At 40.9% G+C, this 24,187-nt stretch overlaps 1 protein-coding gene across 2 annotated transcripts in view; it reads right to left on the reverse strand.

Annotated features, from left to right (window-relative positions):
* laynb (layilin b) overlaps window positions 1-24,187 on the reverse strand; it is a 34,431-nt gene that overhangs the window by 1,440 nt on the left and 8,804 nt on the right. The window contains exons 3-6 of one of the 2 annotated variants that reach the window (XM_060943843.1): window positions 13,750-13,907; window positions 13,571-13,618; window positions 5,193-5,261; window positions 4,987-5,104 (exon numbers count right to left, since the gene is read on the reverse strand). In XM_060943843.1, the coding sequence (XP_060799826.1) occupies window positions 4,987-5,104; window positions 5,193-5,261; window positions 13,571-13,618; window positions 13,750-13,907 (393 nt within the window). Of the gene's footprint in view, window positions 1-4,986; window positions 5,105-5,192; window positions 5,265-13,570; window positions 13,619-13,749; window positions 13,908-24,187 lie in introns of both variants that reach the window. The other variant, XM_060943842.1, reaches the window with a different exon arrangement.

Consider the following 24,187-nt stretch of genomic DNA (forward strand, 5'->3'; position numbering starts at 1 on the left):
GTACTAGAGCAATGTGACTGGACACATGGTATCATCTCAGACATCTCACCACTCATCTACATTACTTCATTTCAGAAATAAGGTCGACACCTTCAGAAATAGGGGTACAGCAGGAGTCCATTTCGGTCCCTCAAGGTACAATCTACACTAATGTACTGCCAAGGGTTTATTATTGGACCTCAAGGTCAGCATATCAGACGCTCACTGGCTGTGCTGTGAAAATTGTGCATGCAGATGCTCATCAGTTTCCAAATCTGAGAAATGTATCTCACTAAGATCTGTTCAGTACTTTGGGAGTAACGGCAGGTTGAAGTCGGTACAACAGAGTTCACTTTCTGCTCGCGAGACGTTGGGAAACTGCCGGTGATTTTCTTTTTGAGTCATGGGAAAGCGCTCAGGCTCTCTCTCTCTCTCTCTTCTGATTGGTTTCCGACTGGATTACTCGTGAGTATCAATCAGATAACTTTGATAGGGACGTTCTCTCACTCTTACTGTTTCTGATGAAGGATTCAGCAAAATTTTCCGTCTGCTAGTTTTGATGTTCTGATTCACGGGAGACTTTGAAGTGAGTTTTCATTGCTTTACCTACTTATTTTTTCAATTCAAACTGATTCATGTAAATAAATAACTATTTTAGAATAGAACTGGAGTTGTTTTGATGAAAAATATTCAGATCTTAGTGGTCGGAATGAGATTTAAAAAATCCGGTGTTCTGTAAAGTTATCCTACCTCTTGGATTTGTCCTACCAAGCCTACTGCGCATGTGCAGAACACATGACGTCATATCTTGGAATTTGGACTGAGTTTTGTCCTACCGATCAGCTGGGCTGATAGAAAATCGGTATTTCACGCATTTGCCGATTTTTATGTTTTGTGCGTATTGTAATGACTTGTTTTGAATAATAAAACGGCCTGTATGAGAACTTGCTAATTCTGTCACGCAGTGGGCACTGTGCAGTCAAAGTTATGACGAGGCATCGTTTCGTTTGTTTATAAATACTGTATTTTATACATTTCTGAATTGCAAATATGCCTACATTACGCATTACAAATGCGTGAAATACTCACCGATTTTCTATCAGCCCAGCTGATCGGTAGGACAAAACTCGGTCCAAATTCCAAGATATGACGTCATGTGTTCTGCGCATGCGCAGTAGGCTTGGTAGGACAAATCTAAGAGGTAGGATAACTTTACAGAACACCGGAAGTCAGAAACACGAGTGTCAATTTCAGTTCAGTTAATGTGAATTGTTTATTGGATGTGGATCAGACAGTTTTTTCAAGGTTCGCCTTGAAAGCTGTGAATATTATCATTTATATTCTTTCATATAAACACTAGTAGGCCTTACTTTTGAGAAATACAAACCCCTACAGAGCACAAAGAGGGGATTAGAAACAATCTTTTATTACTTTTTTATTGCGTGTACCACTTTAATGGTTTTACCTAATTAGCATAATGAATACTAATTATAGACTAATTTGCAGAATTTACATTTACTAATTTTTCAAACATTGTATTCAGTATACAACCATCTATGTTCCTGCCAATTTCCATGTAAATATCTTGAAAAATATAAAAGTTATTAAAAAAAAAAAACATTTGATCTCATTGGTTAATGAGGCCCATTTTGGACCATGTGATCCTCAGACGGAATATTACGGCCGTTTTCTAAAAATTAAGCCATTTCTTCAATCTTACGGATAAACATATTTTAATTCTGTAAAAAGTATCTTGTTCTGCATTCAATTCTGAATTCAGCGAGAGCAGTTTTGAGCAATCTGGACTGAATTTGAAGTTTCACCTGATATGCCTACTCAAGGTTCCTTTCAACGTGTTCCTTTTTACGGCCAAAAAGGTACATAAAATGTTCCTAAGCAGCACGGGCGCAGATAGAGGGTGGGACGGGTGGGATTCGTCCCACCCAGATTTAAATTCACTTCGTTCGGTCCCCCCCACTTTGCATAAGGCAAACCTCACGGAAAAATCGAAAGACTAATTACCATTCGGTTTATTGAGGTGCACGGCAGTGTATACATAGTTGCAACAACTCACATAAAACAAAACAAAGACTGATATTCGGTTAGTTGAGCTGCGCAGACTGCACAGGTTGCGAGCTCGAGCTTGGTTGCTATGGTAACCCACAACAAGTTTGACAGGCATATCGGGGTTGGGGTTGGTTTGCTGGCAGCTTTGTCCCCCCCAGTTTTTTGTCCCCCCCAGTTCAAAAAACGTATCTGCGCCCCTGCTAAGCAGTATATCAAAGGGAAAAATAAGTACCTTAGAGGGTACTGCCCCTGTGACAAGCCATTGTACCCCTAAATGTACAATAATGTACTTTATTTTCTGAGTGTGTACATACACACTGCAGACTACAGAAGGGATCTTATTGGAATTCATATATTGTACTTTTACATGGATATTCGTAGCTATGTCTAGCCAGCTAGCTAACATGAGCTAACCTGACAGGATTTCTGAGAGCAATTTTATATTTTCATAAGCCACACTATTAACGCTAGCCAGCTAGCGAACATAAGCTACATATGATGTGACACATGATGCAGTATTCACAATAAATGCCACTGTCATTCAGCCATCTTTCATCTTACTTATTACACATTACAAACAGCTTACTTCCCCCCAGGAACATAACAGAACTCCAGTTTCAAATTGGCCTTCAGCTACTAGCCTTGCTAGCTATCACGCATAGTGCTTTTCACTTTATTATCTCGAGCAGAACTTGCAGTGTATAATTTTTTCCCTCTGCACTTGGTAAGCAGCACTTACCTCTCATCCTCCCAAGCAGGTCGGATTTCTCCCTCGACATTTTCTCCTCTGGATATTCCACATCTGCCACCATCTAGCTGTCTAGGGTAATTTTACCTCACCATACCAAGAGCTGTTCACAGCTGAGTCTGTTATGTTAGCTGTATTTCTGTGTAAAACACAGCTCTGGGGCTGGAGTAGGTCTTCCTTACACACAACATTCCCCCTGGAATTCTCCCATTACCCGAGGAATACATCCTGGATGGGACTCCAGTCCAGCACAGGACTGGACCCCAAACTCCACAAACAGAAATGTTTCTTGGTTTCTGTAAAATGGACCCAGCCTCTAGTTTGCTGGAGATGCAAGGCAGTTTGGAAATTCAACAACTAGGCCAAAGAGACTTGGTTTACCCTAGTTCTTCTGTTAATGGCCCAACTTGGGATCTCCCACTTGTTATAGGAGTCCATTAAGGCCTGTGAAAGATGCTAAACTGAAATGGTTGCCTCTAATACCTTTGATCAGGCATTGGTTATCAAATACAATATATGGCCAAATGTTTGTGGACACCTGATCCATCACACTGATATGTTGTTATTTTGCTGAACATCCCATTCCAGACTGAGTCCCCTTTTATTGTTATAATTAGGCTACCTCCATTCTTCAAATTTTGGAGCATGGCTATGGGGATTTTGTGGCATTCAGCCACAAATGCATTAGTGAAGAAGTCAGGTGCTGATGTTGGATGAAGAGGCCTGGAGCATTGTCAGTATTCCAAGTGTATCCCAAGTGTTCAGTAGGGTTGAGATCAGGACTCTGAGTTCTTCTGCTCCAATCTTGACAAATCATATCTTTATCACTATGTGCACAGGGGCATTGTCATGCTGGAACATGTTTCAGCCCCTTAGTTCCAGCGAATGGAAACTGAATGCTACAGCAGACAAAGACATCCGATATAATTCTGAGCTTCCAACTTTTTGAGGCAACAAGTTGGGGAACACCCATATATGGGTGTGATGATCAGCTCTGCACCTACTTATGGCCATATACTATAACATCATCGGCTGTCCATCGCTAGCGATGATGACTGCTTCATTAGGATGTACAGAAACGCAGATGGGCCGCAAGGCCCACACCAGAGCAACAGAGCCGTCCACAGCGGCGGCACAAATGGCCTGGCCGAATCGCCATGGAATGTCTGGCCTCATGAGCTCTCATATACTATTTTTCTCTCCTAGCGAAGCACCTTGCACAGTAAGGTAAGACAAACGATGTTGTGCCCTCATCGTGTTGTCTCTCTGGACCTCCAGACCTGATGCCAAGTGGTGCACAAAAGTGCCACAGACCTGATGGGTATGGAAGTTGCCCCGCAGTGACAACTGACTTGCCGAGCGATGCTATCCGTTGGCCATTTGAGTGGCTCTTTCACATGCCATCAGGTGGTGCACCATTGACCCTGTTGGGTTCATCTGCCACATTGTACCGAAAAGCGCCCTGCTGCCAGTGCCTTATTGGTGATAGCTGGAACCCAGGCAGGTGCTACCACTCCGGGTCAGAGCAGACCTTGGAGCAATGGTGCTTAAGGGGTAACTCCACTTTCCCCAATACTCAAGTCCTCTTGGACCTGAGACTCACCACTGGTTGCAGTTTAAAGTCATACCCAGGACTAGAGGTACTATAGTGTACCTCTGGAGTGATATTACAGTTGAATATGGGATTTATGCCTGATGTCTTATAACCCAGTCTTGTGCTTGACCTTGCAATCAATCAGTTGATTGACCTTGCAGTGTTCCATGTAGCCGAGCCTGCAGAGTGTTGCTGAACCCTGATACTCTACCGAGGAGTGGCACACGACAAGACTCTTCTAATCCTGGTCATTGTGCACTTTCTCAAGGTTCTACAAGGTTAACTTTACCCCTTCCAGAAGTGTAAAAAGGATGGTCATTTCTGAATACCTTTCCAGAGTATCACTGCCAATGCACTGATAAAGTTCCAGGGTAAGGTGGTATTTATTGCAAATACTGACTCACTACCAACTTTGTTGGAAGGTTTCGTCATGCAGGCGCTCCCTTGGCCCTTATCTGGAGTTCACAGAACATACATGAGTAGCGTTAGCTAGCTAACAAACAGAAAACTTCTTTAAATACATAAAACTACCCTAAATCAGACACGTATAAAAGGTTTGTTTTTGAGTCCATCTGCTGTTTTTGAAGTTTTCACTCACTTCCTAGCCATGACTCTGTAACAGAAGACCCCAGAGACCACCAGTATAATCAGAAGCAGTACAGGTACAGTAGCCAGGAGGATGTAGGAAACATTGATGGCTTCATCTGAAAGAGACACTGAGAAAAGGATGGCATCAGCCATACAAAGCTGTTTTACTCATTTCAGGCCAAAAAAACGTTATAATAAACAGGTCAGATAAGTTACCTGATGATTCAGAAAATCCTGTGTTTATCTTTTCATCATTCAGTGTGACAGGAAGTTGTTTGAGAGTTACTGCTGGTAAGAGAAGAGAAATGTAAGAATTGCAATTCACCCATAACTTAAATAGTGAACAATTGTACTCATCTCATCTCATTATCTCTAGCCGCTTTATCCTGTTCTACAGGGTCGCAGGCGAGCTGGAGCCTATCCCAGCTGACTACGGGCGAAAGGCGGGGTACACCCTGGACAAGTCGCCAGGTCATCACAGGGCTGACACATAGACACAGACAACCATTCACACTCACGTTCACACCTACGGTCAATTTAGAGCCACCAGTTAACCTAACCTGCATGTCTTTGGACTGTGGGGGAAACCGGAGCACCCGGAGGAAACCCACGCGGACACGGGGAGAACATGCAAACTCCACACAGAAAGGCCCTCGCCGGCCACGGGGCTCGAACCCGGACCTTCTTGCTGTGTTACTATTAGCTACCGAGCTGTTGACATATTCTACTTTAGTTAGCTAATTTTATTGTAGCTGGCTTAGCTAACTACATAGTTAATAAATAAATAACTGGCCCCATTCACTGCTAAAGTAATTACTTGAAACAAATTATTATTATAGTATTAAGACATTTAATTTTAAATCACACTTGGATGACCCATGTGCATACATGTCAACCTTTGGTCAATCAAACCTGTATAACCAACCTCCAAAATCCATATTTCCCTTATAAAATCCTTATAAGATGCTAATTAAAATAATTTACCTAAAATTTGAATGATAATTAACAATGATATATCCAAGTTACTTTTTATTCAATATTAATAACAATAAACCTTCAGAATGAATACAAAGCTCCAATGTTTGACAAAAACACAAAGTGTCACTCTAATGTTCTGAATTGTACTCCATGACAGCTTTTTTAGCACTCTGCACCAATACAGTGGTGCTTGAAAGTTGTAAATGTTATGCACTCTTTTATCATCATGGGAATTGATTATAGCTCTAAATAAATATTGAAGTTTTTTTAAAGAATCCGTATAACTTTATTTGTACGCCCATATACTACGTTTATTGAATCAAATCCGTATAAAATACGGACATTCCGTATAGGTTGACATGTATGCATGTGTAGTAATATAAAAAGTATTTTTGTTCATAAAGTAGGAAAGAAAAAATTAAATTCATGATTTGTGGTAATTAAAAACAAGATATTTAAAGAATACTTGGAATATTCAATCATAAAATAAATTGATTTCAAAAGATAGAGCAAAGAAAAACTCAGTCAGCATGAAATAACCTGGAAAATGAACGTGGGTCATTTTTGACCCATGTTGTGCATTAGAAGGGGTGTGCATATGTTTTGCATCAAAGGGTTAAATACCCTCACCGTCCACTTTATTAGGAACACCTATGCATTCGTGCGGTTATCTAAATTAGCCAATCATGTGGCAGCAGCACAATGCACAAAATCATGGAGAAACAGGTCAAGAGCTTGAGGTAACGTTCGCATCAAAGATGGAGGGGAAAATGTGATCACTGTAAGTTTAACCGTGGTCTGGGTGTTGGTTTGAGCCAGATAGACTGGTTTGAGTATTTCAGAAACTGCTGATCTCCTGGGGGTTTCACACACAACAGTCTCTAGAGTTTACATAGAATGGTGCGAAAAACAAACAAACAAAAATAAACCCCATTGTGTGAGTGACAGTTCTGTGGGTGGATGAATGAATGCTTCATTGATAAGAAAGGAAGGATGAAAATAGCCAGATTTCCAGCTGCTGCTGCTAAAAAAAAAAAAAAAAATCACCTGATCTTTTTACAGTCTTCAACTGTCCAGTTTGGATGAGTGTGTGCCCATGATGATCTCAAATTCTTGTTCTTGACTGACAGGAGTGGAACCTGATCTGGTCTTCTGCCGTTATAGCCTCAAACCTCAAGGTTTGGTATGTTGTGCATTTTGAGATGCTTTTCTGCTCACCACGGTTGTTAAGAGTGTTTATTTGTGTTACTATAGACTTCCTGTCAGTTCAGACCAGTCTGGGCATTCTCCTCTGATCTCCCTCATCAAGAAAGTGTTTCAGCCTGCAGACCCTCTACTCACAGTTGTGTGTTGTGTGTGAAATTCCCAGGAGATCAGCAATTTCTGAAATATCAGCCCATCTGGTACCAACAACCACGCCATGGTTAAAATCACACAGCTCAGACGTTTGATGTGAACATCGGATAAAGCTCTTGCCACATCGCAGCCAATCATGCTGCCACATGATTGGCTGATTACCCAAGCCAAGCCAAGAAGCCTTGACTTGTCACACGTACACTCAAGCACAGACTTAAGCAAACAGTGAAATTCCTCCTCTGCATTTAACCCATCTCAAGCAGTGCTACAGCACTCGGGGAGCAGTTGGGAGTTAGATGCCTCGCTCAAGGGCACTTCAGCCCGAGGCCGCCCCATGTTAACCTAACCGCACGTCTTTGGACCTGGAAGAAACCTATGCAGACACGAGGAGAACATGAAAACTCCACACAGAAAGGCCCCCGTCGGCCGCTGGGCTCGAACCCAGAACCTTCTTGCTGTGAGGTGACAGTGCTCACTACTAACCACCGTGCCGCCTAGATAACTGCATAAATGTACAGGTGTTCCTAATAAAGTGGATGGTGAATACGTATGGTATTATATTGGCTCTAACGTTAACATATATAAATCAGTCGGCCTATTTTACTGTATAACACATTAAAGGTGCTCATTATAGCAAAATACAGTACGAGTCATTTTCAAAATAGGTCCCGACTGGGTTAATAATGCGAGCAAAATGTTTTTCATGTGAATGTTTGTGCTGTTGCTTTAGCAGCTGTGGTCTCTGTGACAGATGTGTTAGTCCAAAGATAAACTTGGACCTGTGAAAACAAACATGCTTCGGGTACAACAGAAGCTATGACGGATGAGGTTTTTATTCTTAGCTAATGTTTGCAAGCAGTTTTATTCATTTATAAGGGTCACACGGTTTTCCAGGCTGCAACACCTATTTCCCTGAACATCGGAATCAGAATCAAGTTTATTGCCAAGTACATTCTCACACACGACATTCTATTTTGCTACCAACTGATACAAAATAATACTTTAATACTGTATTAAAACATGGTGCAATTACTCAAGTACTTACCACTCCTGCTTTTGTTCTTTTTTTTCTATTTGTTTAAAGCTAGACGGCCTTTCAATTTCAAAAAAATCGGTGAAATTTAGTTCCCTCTGAAATGTGGTCATTGTGATAGATGTTTATTTCTGTAATATCTCACAAAATATCAGGCCATTCTGTGGCTGGGAAGTTATTTAATTTGAGGAGATTAAAGCAAATAATGTGCATGAAATCGCTCGCTTTGCGCAGTCAAGCAGACAGTCCGTGTGTGTGCGCATGTGCAGGTTTACTTTCTTCTTCTTTTGGGTTTTATGGCAGCACAGTGTTGCATTACTGCCATCTACAGCTTTCCCTTTGAGCGTGCACTGACAGTTCCATCATTCTGTCGCTAAACGAACAGCTGATCACACCGAGGTGCTCGCTGAGCGCCGATATTTATTAGTTTGGTCCTGCGTTTCCTTTCCTTCGTATAGAACATAACGTCTTTTTCTTCTCGCTTTCTGTTTCTTTTCCACGTTTCATTTGCACACTCACGTCCTCCGTTTTTCTCTCCTGTTTCAAATTTGTATCCCACAATGCCTTGCGCGAACAGGGAAAGCCCACCACGTCATGCGTGATGTAGCAGTGGCGGCTCCTGAATTTTTTTTCGGGGGGACAATTTTCCCCCGTTATGTCTGCACGGACCATAAATGTCCACAGGACTGAAGTAAATTGACCTAGGTAGCAAGTCAACTGTTCTACAGAATGTTCTGTAAATAGATTTTGTACTTCAAACTCCATGACCAGCAAGAATTTTACAGACTGTGCAACTTAAGGACAAACAGGAAAGTGCACTTACTGTAACAAAACATTGTAAATAGTTGGCTAACATAACAATAGCAGTTGAATAAATAGATGAGTGGATCGTTAGATCTTGCAATTACTGGTATTTACCAAGGATATTACCAAAGTGCTAACTCTCAGAGCAAAGTGTGGCAAATTTAAAAATGCACATTGAAAACATCAAAAGTGAACGGATTCTGTGACTGTGTGTGTGTGTGTGTGTGTGTGTGTGTTTGAGAGAGTCACGAAGTCAGCCAAACCCAGAAAAACACCGTGGTGACTGGAGCCCTCAGTTTCGTCTTTGCCTCATAGAGCTAACTCGAACACTCCACAAAATTTCACGCATTGGATGAGCCGGTTTAATATGTGCCTGTTCTTGCTCACCTCATCGTTGTGGCGGTGAACTGCTAGCCTGTAGCCGTCATCCAGTTGTGTAGCGATGTTCACTCTCCCAAAAGCCGAAAATTTCAGGCAGCTGCCCATGTGAATCTTTGATGACTCATGTTTTTTTATTTTCTCCGACAAATGATGCATGTCCGAAACTCCAGTGACCGTCCAAGCAGTGTTGTCCGTGGAGCCACCTCCAGGGTGGAAAAGTAAGCAGGGGGATCAGAAAACCGCTGAGGCGTCCAGCTCGCCAGGATTTGCGCTGGGACCATGTTGAAGTAAAACCTCGAGTATATGATTTCCCCCCCTTGTCGAAATTTGTTTTATGTTTAGATTTGGTCGAGGGGGTCCAGCTTGTTTTGTTGCCAATTTAGCTCGATTTGATCGCTGACTAAATGGAACTTCTTTTAAGGACCGCACTGAATTGCTTTCCGCATCCATCTCACCTCAGAAACTGAGCGGATCGAACGCAACTTTGCCGCGCTTCGCAGTGACGTAAGCACGTTAGGGCAAGCCCCCCCCCCGGAACCCATAGAGATTGCATTGAAGTGTCAGTCAGGAGAAAAAAATATATTAACATGGGACTCTATCAGTGAACTCTTGGGTGATTTTCAGCGTGACTGAAATCGCCCCAAAAGGGGCGGTACTCTAGAAGCAAGACCACCCTGATTGGACAATGATACCCAGAGACGGATTAAAACGGCCTCGAGCAGCGCTGGTGAAAGTTTGTTTAAAAAAAAGAAAAAAAACTTTTTTTTTTTCGTTTTGGCAGTGCGTCGCCCAATCGCCCTTATGCACCAGCCGCCCTTGTGATGTAGTATCTTGAATTGGGTCATGGTGAAGCAGGAAAAAATAGTGGAGAATTTAGGGCCACGTGGCTCTAAATAATAATAAAATTGGAAGTCTGTGATTCAAATTCAGTAGCTTTCGGTCCACTCAACAAAAATAATTGGGTGTCGGGGAAAATTCTTTTTATGACCTACACTTGAAAAATCTGAAAGGCAGTCTAGCTTTTACAAATTGCTTATGCTCTGAATGTGTTTTTAATCATTTGAGTACAGGGACAGAGGATGGGACCTCAGCATCACTCGACTGTCAAATTATTGCTTTCTTGTTTGTTAGAGGGTGGCACGGAGGTGCAGTGATCGATTGGGGCTTTTCTGTGCAGAGTTTGCACGTTCTCCCTGTGCCTGTATGTGTTCCTCCCACAGTCCAAAGACATGCACATTAGGTCAACAGGCTACTCTAAATTGCCCATAGGTGTGAATGTGAGTGTGAATGTTTGTGCATCTCTGCGTTAGCCCCATGACAGATTGGCGATCTGCCCATGGCGTACCCCAACTCTCGCCTGAAGTCAGTTGGGATTGGCTCCAGCTTCGCCTGTGACCCTGACAGATAAACGGTCTACATATTGCATGGCTAGATGGATGTTTGTTCAAGTTTTTGGCATCCAGGATGGTATAGAGGTTATGAATTAACATAAATCCATATGCAACCTCTTAGATACAGTTCCCTCTGAAAGTATTAGAACGGCAAGCCCAATTCATTTATTTTTATTGTACGCTGAAAACATCTGGGTTTGAGATCAAAAGATAAATTTGAGATAATATATCAGAATGTCTGATCTGTGAAAACTGAAATTATAATTTATCATCATGTAGTCATCTTTATTTTATCCACATTCACCGGATATGAGCAATCGCACGCTCTGATTGGCTTCTCTACTATTAGGACATCAGCTCATATACCGTGAGTCGAGAAAAACAAAATGGCTGAGCGTGTTGCTGAACCAACAGAGGACGAAACAAAAACTACTTGAAAACAAAACCGCAAAAATACAAAAGAAGCAACAAAATATGGACTAAAAGTATTTGATGATAAGAACGTATCTTTTTTATTTTTCAAGAATTATTATTATTTTCGCATTTTTCACAAATTGCTACTGTCATTTCACCAGTTTGTTTACATTCTAAACATAAATGATTTTGTCAGACATTTGCAAAAAAATAAAAAGACTCTGTTTCTCAAAATCCAGTGAATGTGGACAGAATAAAACAGTTATTCCACTCAATCTCGTTGTACATGGCTCATAGACAACTCGGTGCTACGCGCCTCATCGGCTATCAGCTCATGTACGACTCGATTTCGTGGAATAACTGTGAAATAAATCTCAAACCTAAATGTCTTCAGTGTATAATAAAAACGCGAGAATACTTTTGTGTGTAGACTGTATGGTTAAATGGGTTCTGTATTCATTGTTCATGTAGTGACTTCTGAATGAAGTCATTATTATCACACAATATATAAAAACATAGGGAAAAATAGACCTTTTTTATATGTTAGTAGGAGCAACAAAAGGAACCTTTATCTACTCAACACTTTCCCTTTTAATAGAGGTCATTATGCGTTCTCATGTAATGGATAACCAACTGATGTCATTCAAATTATGTACGCCGAAATTTAGATCGAAATTAAAATGCATTAAGCTTTTGCTTCATTTAGGAGCAGTCTTGATCAAAAATCAGTTCTGTTTTTTTGATTCTAAACAAATGAGAAAACATGGGAATAGACAAAAGTTTGATGTTTGAATGGTGGCATGATTTGCTGTTGTGTTAAGCTGATTGCTATTGCAGAAAAGAATAAGTAAAAGAACAACTGGGCCAGGCGGCACGGTGGTGTAGTGGTTAGCGCTGTCGCCTCACAGCAAGAAGGTCTGGGTTCGAGCCCCGTGGCCGGCGAGGGCCTTTCTGTGCGGAGTTTGCATGTTCTCCCCGTGTCCGCGTGGGTTTCCTCCGGGTGCTCCGGTTTCCCCCACAGTCCAAAGACATGCAGGTTAGGTTAACTGGTGACTCTAAATTGAGCGTAGGTGTGAATGTGAGTGTGAATGGTTGTCTGTGTCTATGTGTCAGCCCTGTGATGACCTGGCGACTTGTCCAGGGTGTACCCCGCCTTTCGCCCGTAGTCAGCTGGGATAGGCTCCAGCTTGCCTGCGACCCTGTAGAAGGATAAAGCGGCTAGAGATAATGAGATGAGATGAGACAACTGGGCCATTCTCAGAAAATGTGACAAATTCAGTTTTAAACATGAAGCTTGTTTTTTTTCCTTCTCTAAACCCATTAATCCTGGCCCTCTATTATACATTTATTTTAAGAAAGAATTCAACAGAGCAGTAAAAAAATACTGAGACAACTTGTCTGCATTTGCAAAAATTTTATTTCGCCTAAATATACCAAAACGTCATTACCGCCATGTGTCGAAATGAGGATTAGTGAAATTTGAATGAAAATAATTCCTTTGTTTTTAATTTTATTTTCACTTTTCTTTTTGAAATATTACCTCTATACCTTCACTTTTTATTGTGGAAAATATCATGATCTTCGCTTCAACGGTTTTTGGTGTATAGCCTAAAATATATGTGCAAGAATGTGTACTTTCTTGATGTCTTTACCGTTACCCAAATGGTAAAAATCATACTGTAACTCAGAGCTTTGACAATAGAAGGCAGTGCAGCTACATGAGGCAGGACCAGGATGTTGAGCAGCCATTTTGAAAAAAATCACTGGTGTATGAATATTGGAATCCAGGAAACTGATCAGATAAATATGAAATTTCGAGATGTCAGGGAAATGAACTATCTTTGCCGTTACCCCCAAATGATAAAGATGATGCTGCATGTTGAAAACGTTTCGTTAGCCAAGTACAAGTTAGGATGGGATAATAAACGCATAATTTGTTTATCTTTTTTCTGCACTCAGTGACCCAAAAATGCATGAGATGTCTTTACTGTTACCCAGTGTTCTCTTTACCTTTATAGGGTAACGGTAAAGACAACTGGGCATTATTTTTTCATAATAATGATATCTCTTGCTTTGTGAATTCATGAAATATGCTTTTTTGTCTATTAACTATATTTACAGGGATTAACTAAAATTAGTGCATACAAAATTTTAAAAAAATGTCTTTACCGTTACTCATCACATTTTCTGAGAATAGCCCAAGGAGACCATTCAGACTGATTTTTGACCATTTTTACCTGAGTGAGCAGTGGAATTTCCAGCAGGAGTAGGAACCAGAGATACTTCTAAATGATAAAGAGACAAGGATGGAGGATCTTTGAAATATTTTCTTTTAAACATCTTCATAGAATATCTTAATAGTTTAACTTTAAACTAAAAACCTCTGAAACAATATAATAAATAAAATGTAACACACCTTCTGCATATTTGCATATGAAGTTATTTTTCTTGTTGCATCTGAAATCACTCCACTTGAACATATAGTGGCCTTTCAGAGAAGCAGGAGCATTGGGTCTGTAGTTCAGGGCCACACACTGGTCAAAACCACACGAGGGCTCGTTCAAAAGCCAGTTCCTGCAACACGCAACATAACACAGACCCTGAATAACTGCTGCTATTGAAAGAGACAAGATCATATAAGATAATTACACCATCAAGAGTTGTCTTCAAATAAAGTTTCCTTTGTGTATTTACTCAATGCTCGAGAACACATATGGATGGGTGGGCTAGCATTTTCTTTTTTAAGGTCTAAAACTTTTATCTCAAGTCCCTGCAGTTACTGTGGTTTCTGATATAAGAAGACCAGGCCTACACAATCACATCTGTTTATTTTATTGTTACAAATCACAAACTCAAATTTACGTTCCCCTCCAAAAGTCCGTGATTCGAATTCAGTAGCTTTCGGTCCACGAAACAAAAAGAACTGGGTGTCGGGGAAAATTATTTTTATGACCTACACTTGAAAAATCTGAAAGGCAGTCTATCTTTAATATAAGTCTTGCATTACAAGACAGTGCTATTATAAATTGTCTTAACTTCTATGACAAGGTACAAGAAAAGTGAACATGTGGACATATTTAAAGCTTCGGGTTGCAATGTTTTAAAGTGTTTCTAGGCAATCATATAATTCCAAAGATACCTGATTTACAGTGCCTTGCAAAAGTATTCATACCCCTTGAACTTTTTCACATTTTTCCACCTTACAACCACGAACTTCAAAGTTTTTTTTATTGAGATTTTATGTGATAGACCAACACAGAGTAGCACATAATTGTGAAGTGAAACGAAAATGATAAATGGTCTTCAAAATTTTAAACAAATAAAAATCTGAAAAATGTGATGTGCATTAGTATTCAGCCCCCCTGCGTCAATACTTTGTAGAGCCACCTTTTGCTGCAATTACAGCTGCAAAAGAAGCACTGTTTTATTTGTTTAAAATTTTGAAGACCATTTATCATTTTCGTTTCACTTCACAGTTATGTGCTACTCTGTGTTGGTCTATCACATAAAATCTCAATAAAAAAACTTTTAAGTTTGTGGTTGTAAGGTGGAAAAATGTGAAAAAGTTCAAGGGGTATGAATACTTTTTGCAAGGCACTGTACATTATAACCATGCTATATAGTAGACGAGCTCCTATATTTCAGGCTTCTGTTTACATTTTTGGGACGGAAATTTGCTCCACCAGCAGCTGGAACAGAACTGCTCAGCTCTGCCCCATTTCCTTAAAAACAATTCACAAAGTAAACTTAGTCTTAAAGGGGAACTGAAGTCATTTTTAAACTTGCTTTATTTCTTAATTAACGCGTTATTCAGTTACATTTTCGGTTTTAGTAACCTTATATCGTGACTCGTATTGGCAACTCATTGCAATTAAATATTATACTTATCGGCCTATTTGGTTTTTAGCCGTGTTGAATTTAGTTCGTTTGGTCCACGGCAGGCGTCGCTTATCCGCGCGATCTTCATGAGACTTGCGCGAGACTTCGAAATGTGAAGGTGTCAGTGCCGCCATTTTGAAAACTGTTTTCCAAACGAAATATTGCACAAAAACGAGTTTAAATGACGATTACTGCCTACTTTTTTTCAAACTTTCCTGATTGCCATCAAAACAAACAAAACTTCCGGCTTGATTATGTCAGCATTTGAAAGAGGGCGCGCGCGTCTTTTGACAACGTTGGAGGATGTTGGTCGCTTTGATTTCCGCTGTTCGTTTTACTTCCGTCCTACGATGTCTCGCACAGGTCTCAACGAATCTCGTCTACGGCCATCGCTTTGACATATGGACTGATATATTACAGAGCATATTTCAAACACTCAGAACTTGCTATAGCAGCAACAAAATAGCGATCAAAAATGCATTCCGATATTTACAGTTTTTTTCAATTGCTTACACACAAAGCCTTTATATATTACACTATTTCTAAACTCTGTCACTCAAACTTCACAACTCCACCTCAAATCAGCAAAACCATAAACTAATTCTCAGCCTTGACACAGTTTTCAATTTAGCTATTCACTTTCTGCAAATCAATACACACAATTCTCTACCTAACACACGAACATCTAACAGGAAGTAACTTGATTTCCTATTTTAAACACAACCAATCAAAATGCCACACTTATTCATCAGTGCCTCAGACTATGTCCTCATAGGTGCACACAATAATTGCTTTAATGAACACCAACCAATCACTGCCTGTCATAGGCCTATAAATACGGTAAAGGTCAAGTTATCAGTCTTGAACAATGGATAACAACAATGCAGAGAGAGCCAGGGGAGTCAGAGGAAGGCACAGAGGACGACGAGGAGTTCGGGTTCGTGGAGGACGCTTTGGAAGGGGACGAGGACGAGTTGAAGGAGGAAGGGACGAAGAACCAAGAAGAATAGTCTCTGATGAGATTAGGGCTACTCTGATTGATCACGTGATCAATCATGGGTTGACCATGAGAGAGGCTAGACTCAGAGTCCAGCCCAACCTGAGTCGATTTACAGTGGCGGCCATAATTCGAACTTTTCGAAATGAGAACAGGTATGCAACAATCAACAGTACTGTAATGTACATGTACATGTAATAGCCATTCCTGCATAGCTGTAAAATACATGTATACTATTGTAGCTCCAAGCATCCATTTTACTGCACTACACTGTATGAATGGTCACAGGGCAGTACAACCTTGACTTTATACAGCACTCTTACAGTACTACTGTATTTCTGAATTTTCTAGAGTGGAAAGACAACAGCATCATGGAGGACGAGGTCGTATATTTTCACAAGAGCAGGAGACCGCAATTGTGAATATGGTTTTGGCAAATAATGCCATTAGAATCCGTGAGATTCAAAATCATATTTTGGAAGACATCACCATATTCAACAATATTGATGCTGTTAGTCTATCTACGATACATCGGGTCCTCCAGAGGAATCAGTTACGGATGAAGCAGCTGTACAGGGTCCCATTTGAAAGGAACTGTGACAGAGTCAAGAACCTGCGGCGGGACTATGTGGAGGTATGTACATAGCACTGCCAGTACATCAGACTTTCACCTGCTGAGACAGACTATTGTACTGTGCGAATCCTAATCTATTCTTTTGTCCAATACAGAGAATTTTGGAGATGGATGCCCACCCCATCCTCCATGAATACATTTATGTGGATGAGGTGGGATTCAACCTCACAAAGTCGAGACGGAGGGGGAGAAACATCATTGGACAGAGGGCAATTGTCAATGTCCCAGGCCAACGTGGAGGAAATGTCACCATGTGTGCCGCCATTATGCAAAATGGTGTCCTGCACCACCATGCAACACTTGGCCCCTATAACACTGGTCATATCCTAACATTTCTGGACAATTCATTCATTCATTCATTCATTCATTCATTATCTCTAGCCGCTTTATCCTTCTACAGGGTCGCAGGCAAGCTGGAGCCTATCCCAGCTGACTACGGGCGAAAGGCGGGGTACACCCTGGACAAGTCGCCAGGTCATCACAGGGCTGACACATAGACACAGACAACCATTCACACTCACATTCACACCTACGGTCAATTTAGAGTCACCAGTTAACCTAACCTGCATGTCTTTGGACTGTGGGGGAAACCGGAGCACCCGGAGGAAACCCACGCGGACACGGGGAGAACATGCAAACTCCGCACAGAAAGGCCCTCGCCGGCCCCGGGGCTCGAACCCGGACCTTCTTGCTGTGAGGCGACAGCGCTAACCACTACACCACCGTGCTGCCCATTTCTGGACAATATTCATGGTATTCTTGCTCCAAAAGAAGAGAATCCAGAACAGGCAAAATTTGTGGTTATATGGGATAATGTCAGTTTTCATCACTCCCAGCTGGTCCAAAATTGGTTTGTCAACCATCCCCATTTTTCTGTTGTCAACCTGCCTCCATATTCACCATTTCTTAACCCGATCGAAGAATTCTTCTCAACATGGCGTTGGAAAGTGTATGATCATTGTCCCTATGCCCGCCTTACACTTCTCCAGACAATGGAGGAAGCATGCGGTGACATTGATGCTGCTTCTATCCAAGGTTGGATACGCCACACAAGACGATTCTTTCCTCGATGTTTGGCAAGAGAAAATATAGCATGCAATGTTGATGAAATATTGTGGCCAGACCCACCCGGAGGAGAGATTGATCCTAAATACACACCCAACTTCCTCTCCCCATCAACACACACACACACACACACATACACACACACACTTTTTCATAAATGTCTATTTTTTGGTTGCTGTATCACCATATGTGGTGGTTGGTGTACTTTGCTTTCTTTTTTCCTTATATGCTGTACAATACTGCATTCACAACAGCAACTGATTTATTCAGAAAATTAAATATTTTTGGTTCCAATATTGCTTGTGTTGACTTCTATTTGCATAATACTGTATTTTCATTCTTGTATGGCAATATATATTAAAAAAAACATAAAAACAAAAGAGCTTTAGATTTAGAACAACAGTGTGTAAATGATATACACACACGTATGTGATACTATGGGAAATGTGTTTATGATGTGAGACAAATGCTTGCTTCTGAGGTGTGTTTAGAATATTCTGAATACTGTTTCATTTCGCAGGAGATAGGGCGCTTTTTGCATTTCGTGTGAGCAATAGTTGGATTTGTGTGTAAAGTTTTGAGAAAAAGACACAGAGCTTTGAAAATATGTTTGTAAGAAGTTGAAAAAAAACTGTAATAAAATGAGATAAATAGAATTTTGAGTATAAAAACTTTGCCGTCAGGAAAATTCAGGTGAGGCGAATTGGTCCGCCTCTGAAAAAACTTGGCATTTGGATTTCCCGGCAAACATTGATTTTCGTGAGGTCGCGTGCGGGACGCCTCCCTCTGAATCCTACGTCAGCGCTGGTTTGTTTATAAGAAAACAACCTGCTGGTTTTCTGCAAATTTCTTCAACGTTATCGCGTAATTATTAAAATGGTTAACAGATGTATCGTAGGAGGGTGTAGCAACACCAATCTTGATGGGATTAGTACTCATCGTTTCCCAAAAGACCGGACAATGAGAGAGAAACGGGAGCGCTTGGTCTACACAGGCTGTGCACTGAAACCGTGCAAAGCTCGCGCAGCCTGCTGGCGCTTCCGCAGGTAACGTCACGAATCTGGCTCCAGACTCTCTTGGGATTTTTCCAGACGCGTTTTGTTATTTTATTTTTTTCTGTTGTAGACAGATGGCCTTGTGCAAAATTACCCTTCTGGATGAGTGTGTGTATACTTTCATATAAAAAAAACCCCTGAAATTGGTCCAGAATATGCACTTTAAAGGAACAGTCCACCGTACTTCCAAAATGAAATATGCTCTTATCTGAATTGAGACGAGCTGCTCCGTACCTGTCCGAGCTTTGCGCTTCGGCAGCGCATCAGAAGGTGTTAGTACGCCTGTCATTATAGTGCGGACTTTCCATAGCATAGAAAATCGCTACGTTTCAATTTGTGTAACTGAACTTGTTTCATATCACTGGTCATATAAACCTATGTAAACAGGAAAAACGCGGAAGAGTTTGGTCGCATCTAACTACAGCCCCAAAAAATACCATTGGCCATGCTGAGCCTAACTACATTGCTAACAGGAGTGACAGCGCGTCTGACTGCGTCTGACTGACTGGGAGGTCGCGCAAAGCTCGGAGAGGTACGGAGCAGCTCGTCTCAATTCAGATAAGAGCATATTTCATTATGGAAGTACGGTGGACTGTTCCTTTAAGAGCTAGTCGCCAACAATTTGGATACTCTCAACCAGGGATGTCAAACTCATTGATGTAACATGTTACATTACACTTTGTCCAATGCCACGTGAGCTAGGCCCCCAAAAAAATTATGCCTAACAACACTACATCAACAATTCCTGTTCAATGTGTTCATCAACATTTATCTGAAACATACATTGTGAATACTTTGAACTTTTCTACATTTTAGGGTACAGCCTGGAGCTGAAATTGAATTAAATGAGATTATAGAGTATGTCATGGATCGACACAAAATAGCCCATGATATTGAAATGGTGGAATAAAATCAATCAAGTTTTCAAAAAATGATTTACAAATAAAATGTTTGGACAAGCGTTCACCCATGCTGTTCTGAAAATTCTAGATTAGTTCTTTCGAAGGGTGACATGTTTACAGCGTCAAATCTTTAGCTTGATAATAAAGAATTATGTGTCATTCGTTACATCAATACCTGAGCTTACAGCACTGACTTTATTGCTCTATTCTGCCCCTTAGTGGAATAACAGAAGCTAACTCTTTTTTTTTTTTTTTAAATATTTCAATTCAATTATAGCCCATAAGATGATTTTAATGAAAAAAAACACAGATTTTAAATTCATTCCCTATATTGGATTAAAACCTTAGTCAGATCACTCCCTGGCCAAGGGTGCTGGGAACTTCTACTCTTGCACCATTGAAAGCATCCTGACGGGAAATATCTCCACCTAGTTTGGGAACAGCACCAAGTATGCCAGATATGCTCGCCAGAGAGTGGTACGATGGGGTTAGCACCCTTTGATCGACACAACATGCCTACCACTTTAAAGGTACAAATCTTTTTTTTTTTTTAATTGTGACACAAACAATAATTAAGATGAGAAAACAGAAATCTGGAGTGTGCATAGGTATTCACCCCCCCAAAAGTCAATACATAGTAGAGCCACCTTTTGCTGCAATTACAGCTGCAAGTCTCTTGGGGTATGTCTCTATTAGCTTAGCACATCTAGCCACTGGGATTTTTGCCCATTCCTCAAGGCAAAACTGCCCCAACTCCTTCAAGTTAGATGGGTTCTGTTGGTGTACAACAATCTTCAAGTTCTGCCACAGATTCTCAATTGGATTGAGGTCTGGGCTTTGACTCAGCCATTCCAAGACATTTAAATGTTTCCCTTTAAACCACTCCAGTGTAGCTTTAGCAGTATGTTTAGGGTCATTGTCCTGCTGGAATGTGAACCTTCATCCCAGTCTCAAACCTCTGGCCGACTCAAACAGGTTTTCCTCCAGAATTGCCCTGTATTTAGTGCCATCCATCTTCCCTTCAGTCCTGACCAGCTTTCCTGCCCCTGCAGATGAAAAACATCCCCACAGCATGATGCTGCCACCACCATGCTTCACTGTAGGAATGGTGTTCTCAGGGTGTTGGGTTTGTGCCACATATGGCATTTCCGATGATGGCCAAAACGTTAAATTTTAGTCTCATCTGACCAGAGAATCTTCTTCCATGTGTTTGGGGAGTCTGCCACATGCTGTTGGGCAAACTCCAAACATGTTTTCTTATTTTTTTTCTTTAAGCAATGACTTTTTTCTGTCCACTCATCCATAAAGCCCCACTCTGTGGCATGTACAGCTTAAAGTGGTCCTATGGACAGATACTCCCATCTCTGCTGTGGACCTTTGCAGCTCCTTCAGTGTTATCGTTGGTGTCTTTGCTGCATCTCTGATTAATGCCCTCCTTGCCCGGTCTGTGAGTTTTGGTGGGCGGCCTTCTCTTGTCAGGTTTGTAGTGGTGCCATATTCTTTCCATTTTGCTATAATGGATTTAATGGTGCTCCGTGGGATATTCAAAGTTTGGGATATTTTTTATAACCCAAACCTGATCTTTACTTCTCCACAACTTTGTCTCTGACCTGTTTGGAGGCTCCTTGGTTTTCATGTTGCTTGCTTAGTTGTGTTGCAGAGTCAGGGTCCTTCCAGAACAGGTTGATTTATACAGACATCATGTGACAGATCATGTGACACTTTGATCGCACACAGGTGGATCTTAATCAACTAATTATGTGACTTATGAAGTGAATTGGTTGGAGCAGCTCTTATTTAGGGGTTTCATAAGAAAGGGGGTGAATACTTATGCACACTCCAGATTTCTGTTTTTCATCTTAATTGTTGTTTGTGTCACAATAAAGCAAGAATTTTCACCTTTAAAGTGGTAGGCATGTTGTGTAAATCAAATGGTGCTAACTCCCCAAAAATCCATTTTACTTCCAGCTTGTAATGCAACAAAACAGGACAAACTGTAGCGTACTTTATAGCACTTGATTTTTATTTTTATTCTATTTATTGCATTCTATTTTACTCCTTTTAACTACTTTTCCTTTTGTAACTATCTTTACTATTTACATTGCATTGCAGTAGGCATTTCACTGCATATCGTACTGTATGTGACAAATAAAATTTGAATTTGGCCCACAGGCCATACAGTGGGATCCAAAAGTCTTGTGAAAATGCTTGTATTTTGTATTATTTTCAAATTTAATCAAACAGATTTCATTACAAATTATATTACTGGCAACAACTTGAGTGAAAATTAGAATCTTTACAACATTTACACGAACTTACGAGTTTCTTCGTATTTGGTACAGCCCCTTTTTACTTTAATAGCAGTGTGCACTCGAGCTGGCATGGACTCCACAAGTTGGTGCAAAACATTGATATTATTAAATATTAATCTTAAATATTATATCTTGAATATTACATACACAAGATAGTGAACATTTAAAGCTAGACACCCTTTCAATTTCATAAAATCTGTGAAATTTGGTTGTGGTGATAGATGTTTATTTCTGTAATATCTAAAAAATATCAGGCCATTCTGTGGCTGGGAAGTTATGTAATTTGAGGGGATTAAAGCAAATAATGTGCATGAAATCGCTCGCTTTGCGCAGTCAAGCAGACAGAGGAAGTCCGTGTGTGTGCGCATCCGCAGGTTTACCTTTGAGCATGCACTGACAGTTCCATCATTCTGTCGCTAAACGAACAGCTGATCACACCGAGGTGCTCGCTGAGCGCCGATATTTATTAGTTTGGTCCTGCGTTTCCTTTCCTTCATACATAAAATAACGTCTTTTCTTCTCGCTTTCTTTCCGTTACTGTAGTCGGTCTTTCACGTTTCATTTGCACGCTCATGTCCTCCATTTTCCTCTCCTGTTTCAAATTTGTATCCCACAATGCCTCGTGCGAACGGGGAAAGCCCACCATGTCATACATGATGTACAACCCTGATTCCAAAAAAGTTGGGACAAAGTACAAATTGTAAATAAAAATGGAATGCCATAATTGACAAATCTCAAAAACTGATATTGTATTCACAATAGAACATAGACAACATATCAAATGTCCAAAGTGAGACATTTTGAAATTTCATGCCAAATATTGGCTCGTTTGAAATTTCATGACAGCAACACATCTCAAAAAAGTTGGGACAGGAGCAATAAGAGGCTGGAAAAGTTAAAGGTACAAAAAAGGAACAGCTGGAGGACCAAATTGCAACTCATTAGTTCAATTGGCAATAGGTCATTAACATGACTGGGTATAAAAAGAGCATCTTGGAGTGGCAGCCGCTCTCAGAAGTAAAGATGGGAAGAGGATCACCAATCCCCCTAATTCTGCGCCGACAAATAGTGGAGCAATATCAGAAAGGAGCTCGACAGTGTAAAATTGCAAAGAGTTTGAACATATCATCATCTACAGTGCATAATATCATCAAAAGATTCAGAGAATCTGGAAGAATCTCTGTGCGTAAGGGTCAAGGCTGGAAAACCATACTGGGTGCCTGTGATCTTCGGGCCCTTAGACGGCACTGCATCACATACAGGCATGCTTCTGTATTGGAAATCACAAAATGGGCTCAGGAATATTTCCAGAGAACATTATCTGTGAACACAATTCACCATGCCATCCGCCGTTGCCAGCTAAATCTTTATAGTTCAAAGAAGAAGCTGTATCTAAACATGATCCAGAAGCGCAGACATCTTCTCTGGGCCAAGGCTCATTTAAAATGGACTGTGGCAAAGTGGAAAACTGTTCTGTGGTCAGACGAATCAAAATTTGAAGTTCTTTATGGAAATCAGGGACACCGTGTCATTCGGACTAAAGAGGAGAAGGACGACCCAAGTTGTTATCAGCGCTCAGTTCAGAAGCCTGCATCTCTGATGGTATGGGGTTGCATTAGTGCGTGTGGCATGGGCAGCTTACACATCTGGACAGACACCATCAATGCTGAAAGGTAAATCCAGGTTCTAAAGCAACATATGCTCCCATCCAGACGACGTCTCTTTCAGGGAAGACCTTGCATTTTCCAACATGACAATGCCAAACCACGTACTGCATCAATTACATCATCATGGCTGCGTAGAAGAAGGGTCCGGGTACTGAACTGGCCAGCCTGCAGTCCAGATCTTTCACCCATAGAAAACATTTGGCGCATCATAAAACGGAAGATACGACAAAAAAGACCTAAGACAGTTGAGCAACTAGAATCCTACATTCGACAAGAATGGGTTAACATTCCTATCCCTAAACTTGAGCAGCTTGTCTCCTCAGTCCCCAGACGTTTACAGACT

The sequence above is a fragment of the Neoarius graeffei genome, chromosome 17 (assembly GCF_027579695.1).
Source record: "Neoarius graeffei isolate fNeoGra1 chromosome 17, fNeoGra1.pri, whole genome shotgun sequence".
NCBI classification, from domain to species: domain Eukaryota; kingdom Metazoa; phylum Chordata; class Actinopteri; order Siluriformes; family Ariidae; genus Neoarius; species Neoarius graeffei.